General features: G+C 43.4%; 1 protein-coding gene across 1 annotated transcript; it reads right to left on the reverse strand.

The window, feature by feature from the left end:
* Nucleotides 1-2,915: 2,915 nt before the first annotated feature.
* Nucleotides 2,916-6,429, reverse strand: AVPR1A (arginine vasopressin receptor 1A; the record flags this gene model as incomplete). The annotated part of the gene is made up of 2 exons (XM_079714342.1): nucleotides 2,916-3,202; nucleotides 5,445-6,429. 2 exons carry the CDS (start codon nucleotides 6,427-6,429, stop codon nucleotides 2,916-2,918), a joined length of 1,272 nt encoding a protein of 423 aa, XP_079570468.1.
* Between the last annotated feature and the right edge of the window lie 331 nt (nucleotides 6,430-6,760).

A 6,760-nucleotide genomic window follows, 5' to 3' on the forward strand; every position in this document is an offset into this window, starting at 1 on the left:
CTTGACTGCAAACCTTCATTTAAGATATCTCAGGTTGGGGCTTCCCTGGTGGTGCAGTGGTTGAGAGTCCGCCTGCCAATGCAGGGAACATGGGTTCGTGCCCCGGTCCGGGAAGATCCCACATGCCGTGGAGCGGCTAGGCCCGTGAGCCATGGCCGCTGAGCCTGCGCGTCCGGAGCCTGTGCTCCGCAATGGGAGAGGCCACAACAGTAAGAGGCCCGCGTTCCGCAAACCACCCCCCACCAAAAAACAAAACAAAAAAAACAAAAAAAAGATATCTCAGGTCTTCTCTTTGGTCAAGAAAGGGAAATCTTCCCTTCCCAGCATATACTCTTCTTCCTTACCACCTACAATTTCCTTTCTTCTGAAATAGACGGTCAGGACTCTTCCAATTTGGAATATTGTTTTGGGAGATCTAAATGCCATTCCTGGGTGTATAACATAAGGAAAGTTTAGCAGCTAGGTAAGTTAAGCTTCTCAGCCTAAACCGCAAAGAATAAGACCATGTACTTGCCTAGTGCAGAACTAGCACCCAGATCTTCTGGTGTCTCCCCAGCCCCTTTTCTGCTATCTCATGTCCTGATGCATTTAAAAGGAGAAAACATGGTTGGGTAGGTTAATTTGAACCTTATTTGAGAGATGTTCCTGGAAATAAGATTCAAACTGAATTTTTTTACTTGGAGATACACGTCAACATTTTGAAACAATCTATACAAGAACTATGAGGTTATTATTTTGGAATTGCGTTTAGAAAAATGCGGGCTCATATTTGTTCCAACCCAAAAGGCTTTAGTTTTGAGTTGTCCAAGTAAAGTTGTCAAAAGGGCTGACAACATTACAGAGGGCAGGGATACTGAGATGCTGCTATGACTCAAATAATGAAGAATTGATGAATTTAATTGATGGCTCATATTGGACAATGCCCTTTAAGAGACATATTTGTTATTTTTAGAAAATCAGAATTCTAAAACCTAAGGGCTTAATCTCTATAAAACATTTGGAAACATTTTTTTTTAGGCATATAAGTCCAGGGAGAAAAAGGCCTGAGAATTTGGAAAGGCAAGAGAATGAAGAGGAGTGAGGTTGATGGTTCCAGGTTCTCATAGTGCCATTCAGTGCTCAGTTTCTTATCGACAAAGCTTAAAAAAAAACAATAATACTATTAAAATAGCTGTTACTTCCTCTAAGGGATGCAAAGTATTTATGATGTATCCTCAAATCATTGCAAGGTCTCTAAGAAGGAAAAGGAGCCAGACAGAATAGCTCAAAAACCCCCACTGAGTTCCATTAATGAAAAATGCAGTAACAGCAGCCAAATAGTGTTGTAACTTATCTCTGTTTAGAAATGAAAGAAATTGATGCTCTTGGCTGGCTTCAATTTACCTGCAGTCAAAGGAAAGCAAATTCTCTCTTTAACTAGGAAAGCTTTGGTTAGGCAGAAGTTAGACTTAACAGTGGCCGTTGGCGACGCTTTCCGATTAATCAGCAGAGCTATATTTAAATTTTAGGATTTTGTATGCCAGACATGAAACCAACACATTCTGGTTAATGAAAAGCAAACAGGAAAAAGCTGTGCAGTTTTGAAAACCCCCACCCGGGCAAAAGACTGTAATAAAAGCAAAAGCTAACACTCATACAGCACTTGACAGTTTAGGAAGATCTTTTCACATACTTGATTTCATTTCTTCCTCACAACGACCCTGGGGGGTAAGTGTTATCAACGCCATTGTACAGCCTAGGCAATGGAGGCTTTATGTCTTTTTAAGCCATTTGCCTAAAGTCACGCAGTTAATAACGAAGGAAGCCAGACTAGAGGCAGAACAGTTTTCTTTCTATTTCCCCGCCCTCATCCTGCCCAGCCCTGCTTCTCCTCCACTGTGAGACTGTTCGATGGGTGGGTGATCAGAAGGAAGGACCAAGTTATTCTTAATTAAACATGAGGGAACATTCAGTATCCTGAGTCATTCTTTAGGAGACTCATATCTATGAATCTGGATTCCTCAGACATGAAGTAATGATGGTGTTAATATCCAGTATAGCACAGGATACCTTATAACACTGGTCAAAACATGTTTACAATTTTCTAGAGAAAGCCTACATAATACCTTGGGCAATCTACCCTTTCTACTCTTCTAATAAAATTGCATATTTGTCATACAAATCTGACCTTAAAGCGACTTTGCAGTGGGAAGAAAAAGATATTATCGGCCAGTTGACAACATTTTCTCTAACCTTCAGCATCTTGGTAACCATGCTTTTCACAACCAATAAAACATGAGGAACCAAAGGAGGGAACTGCCAGTTTTAAAGTTACTGTTTTGAAATGGAGGTGATTTATAGCTTCTAACAGAACTTTCCTCTTTCCACTTTGCAACAGGCACCCCCTACTCAATATGCCTCAAGCTCTCATGCCTCTCCAAGGCACCATCCCACTCCAGGCCACGGTTTGAGACTGCATTTTCTGATACATAAATTGATTTTACTGGACGGAAACATAATTTCTCTGAAGTCTCTTCTAATTCCTTTCAAACCCTAAGGCTGATGATGAGCTTATTTTGTTCAGAAATAATGCCCCCCTACATTATATGACTTCTAAACCAACCAAACCTTAGTTATGTCAGAAATAAAAAGAAAAGAAACCCACAGCAAAATATAAAGCCAGGTGGTTATGATTTTTCCTTTAGAAATATGACTTCTGTTATTTCTGGGTTAGGTCTGCAGATTTTAGTGTAGCATGTTTTTATTAACATTCCGTATAAAACAATTCATAGCTTTTGCTTGTAGCAATGTAAAAATGCAACTAGAAACACAGTCTTGTACTCAACAGATCAATTTATCTTATATTTGTTCTAATAATTTCTAGCTGGATTCAGTCAGGGGGCTGAAAAGTCCGTTACAGGAGTCAGGCTTCATGCTCAGGATGAAACAGGAATGAACTGGATGAACTTGGAAGATTTAGCTGAGTCCTTCCATGCGCCTGTCCTGTATGTGGGGCTTCGGTTGTTAGTGAAGGAAGTCTGTTTCCGGCTCATACTGTCAGAATCTTCTTTGTTGAATGTTTGCTTCATGTTTTGGCAGCATGGGAAGCTTTGGATACAGTCTTGCAGGAGATGGCCACTAAAAAACATGTATATCCAGGGATTGCAGCAACTATTCAAGGAAGCCAGTAATGCAGTGATGGTGGTGGCCGGGTTTTCCGACTCTGTATGGAAAACATAAGGGGAGAGCATTTAACTAGTCAAATGCAAGTGACAACACTGGATAAACTCATTTTTCTGTTGGTTCATGAAAGCTGGAAAATGTTATGGGTCAATATAGAAAATAAAGTATTTTGTTTATCAGTCAGGGAAATGGTTGGTGAATGGAAATTGCTTGGTTGTAAAATATTTTTGTAAGCAAGATGCCTTGAAATTAATTCATGGATTTTAAACCACTATTAAAATATTTAAGTAGAATGAGTGGGACTTTCAAGAGGTTAAGAATATTAAATAACTTAATAAAGTTTTGAATCCTTTGTGTTAGCACTAGCGTGTGCTAATGAACACAGCACTTAGAGAATGGCTTCCATTTCAGTGAAATTTCTAGAGGCTATAGCCACATATACCAAATTATATCCATCCTGATAACTCAGGCAAAAGTATGACATTATGGGCCATGTTTAGTTGTTTTAAATTTTTTTAATATTAAACATATTCTTGTAATAAGAAATCTATACCGAAGGAGATAGTTGAAATAGGTCCCTGAAAGATGCAATATTTAGTTGTTTTCTTTGGTTAATTAGAAGCTTCGTTTGATTTTAAAAGAAAACCATCTTTGACTGTGGCTTGAACAATTAAATTATATTATGAAGAACAGATAAATTAAGAAATTCCAACAGTCCTTTGAACTATCTTTTGTGTATTTGCACTGGTAAACTACATAAATATCACCTTTCACCATAGAACCATTGCACTGAGAATATACCTTTTCTAAAGATAAGAATAATAGGCAAGCACTGATTTTCCCTTATTAATTATGAACTTGGGTCTTCTCACTCTTGTTGTGCCAGAATAAATTACAGGTTAGTTAATCAAACTTTGTGCCAAGATGCTACTCTTAGGGGTGATCAAGATCCGTGACTAAGACTGTATTCAAAAAGAATGGAAATCATCGACATACCTGTGCACAAGTGAAGAATTTTTTAGTAATTGTGTCTGAATCCTGATAAAGCAACAAATAGGCTGACTTTTTTATTTGATTTGCAATACTTAAGAGGCTGCCAAGATCAAACAAGACAGGAAATATAGCATTTATGTTATATTTTTCATCATCAGTGCTATTATAGCCATGACTTTTATTTGTTTGAATTAAATTCACTCTCAAGTGTTTAATTTGTACATACAACTTTCAAAGTATATCACAAATAACAAAAGGAGACACTTCTTCCCAGATACCTATTTCCCAATTACAGTTGTTGTCAGTAACATTTCTGTAATATATTCAATGTGAAAAAAATTTGTTTTTCCTTATCAAAGGAAATTTTTTTTCAAGATACAATATTAAATAATGCTTTTGGGGGTAAGTTCTTGTGAAGCTGGTTTTCCTAGTTTGTGAATGAATTAAAATCAAACGAGCTAGTAGGTGCGGAGGACATTCTCAGAAAACTACAAGAGTTGTGTGGAGAGATGTACAGCTGTGTGGTCAAGTTAGTGCTGAAAGATTAATGAATCAGTCTAACAAATTTAGAGGTTATCAATAATCCTGCTTTGAAACACTGGGGAGAAAAATGTGTTAAAGTAATTGTAGGAAAAAATCAAAACATTATGATAAGAAATGGAACACTAGCTAAATGCCAAATTAAAATTATTGACTTAAGAATCTTTCTTCAACACATTTAATCTTCATACCCCCAGGACCTAGCATAAAATCTGGTACATAATATGTATAATTATATTTATTGACTGGATGAGGAATAAATAAAAACTATTTTCAAATTTAAAATATGTCCATTTTACCCTTACTTTGGGGCATTTCTACAAAAATTTTACATTGCGATACTTTTCACAAACTAGCAAAAAGCAGTTGTGACAGTACACATATTTCTCTGAATCCAACAGACTTGAAAGCAGGGTATTAACACAGCGGTTAGTGCTTTGGCAAAAAGTCATTATTCTGTTCTGTAATTGCGCGGCTGACTCTAGGGCACGGTTTTCCGGATTTGTGGTCTTAGGAGCTCGTTACAAATGCAGATTCCTGGGCCCCATTCCAGATCTGAATCAAAACGTCTGGGGTGGGGACCCCACGACTTTGGCTTTTAACAGTTCCGCTCAAGATGTGATTCTCATGCACGAAGTTTAAAAATTATTGCCCTAGAGGATATTATGAAAAGAAACTCTCTCCCTCCCCACCCCCCAAGCACACAGACCCCATCTGTGCACCTCACTCCATCGTCCCGCGACACCTACCGACCCAGGGGAAATTCTTATCCCAGACAGACCACATCTGGATGATGAAGAAGGGCGCCCAGCAAACGATGTAAGCCGTCACGATCACGAAGGTCATCTTCACCGTGCGGATCTTGGCGCGGGAAATTGTCTTCACGCTGCTGACACACGGCGCGAGCAGGAGCCCCTGGTGGAAGGCGCCATCTGCGCCCTCCGCGCGGGCGCCCTTGCCCTGGCGCACCGCAGTCTTTCCGCGGACGTTGCGCCAGATGTGGTAGCAGATGAAGCCGTAGCAGGTGCCCAGGCTGAGCACGGGCGCCACGAAGATGCTGCCGGTCATCCAGGTCACGTAGGCGGGGAGACCCCAGGGCTGGATGAAGTTGGCCCAGCAGTCGTGGGCCTTGGTGACGTTGCTCACTTCGACCACGGAGAAGACGAAGTACTGTGGAGTGCTCAGCACGAAGCTCAGCACCCAAGCGGCGGCGATCATGAGGCGCGAGCGGCGTGCCGGCTGCTGCAGCGTCTTCAGCGGGTGGCACACGGCGATGTAGCGGTCGGCGGTCATGACCACCAGCATGTAAGCCGATGCGAACATGGCGAACACCTGCAGGTGCTTCACCACGCGGCAGAGCCCGTCGGGTCCGCGGAAACGGTAGGTGATGTCCCAGCACAGCTGAGGCAGCACCTGGAAGAGAGCGACGGCCAGGTCGGCCAGGCTGAGGTGGCGGATGAAGAGGTGCATGCGGGCCGTCTTGCGAGGCGTGCGGTGCAGCGCCAGCAGCACACTGCTGTTACCCAGCATGGCCACCACGAAAATCACGGCCAGCACGGCGATCTCCAGCTTGGCCAGCTCCTCGTTGCGCTCGTCCGCCAGCGGGCTGTCGTCTTTCCCGAGCGCCTCCGCTTCCCCGCTGGTGTTGGCACCGCTGGCGGCCAGAGGCCACCATGGGCTGGAGTTGCACGCGGGCCCCGCGCCGGGGCTCCCGGAGAAACGCATGCTGTCCATGCAGCGCCTCCTCGGCCTCGGCGGAGGCCCGCTCCCTTGCCGCCTGCTCGCGCGGTGCGCTCCCTCCTTGCAGCGCTCACCGCGAGCCGGGCTCTGCTCGCTCTCTTGCGGGTGTCTCCCGGCGCAGCGTGACCCACCGACCAGCTCGGCCGCTCTCGGTCGAATTGCCCGCCCCTCTGCCTGCGCTGCCCTGTCTCAACTCGGGCGAAGCTGGGGAGGTGCGCTCCGAGTCTCTGAAAGCACTGGGCTCCAAACTCAAATTATTGATGCGGAGTTTGTTTCCCCAGATCGCGCTCCCTCTCGCCCCAGTGGTTGGAGACTGCTCGGTGCC

The sequence above is a fragment of the Hyperoodon ampullatus genome (assembly GCF_949752795.1).
Source record: "Hyperoodon ampullatus genome assembly, chromosome: 11".
Classification (NCBI taxonomy): Eukaryota; Metazoa; Chordata; class Mammalia; order Artiodactyla; family Ziphiidae; genus Hyperoodon; species Hyperoodon ampullatus.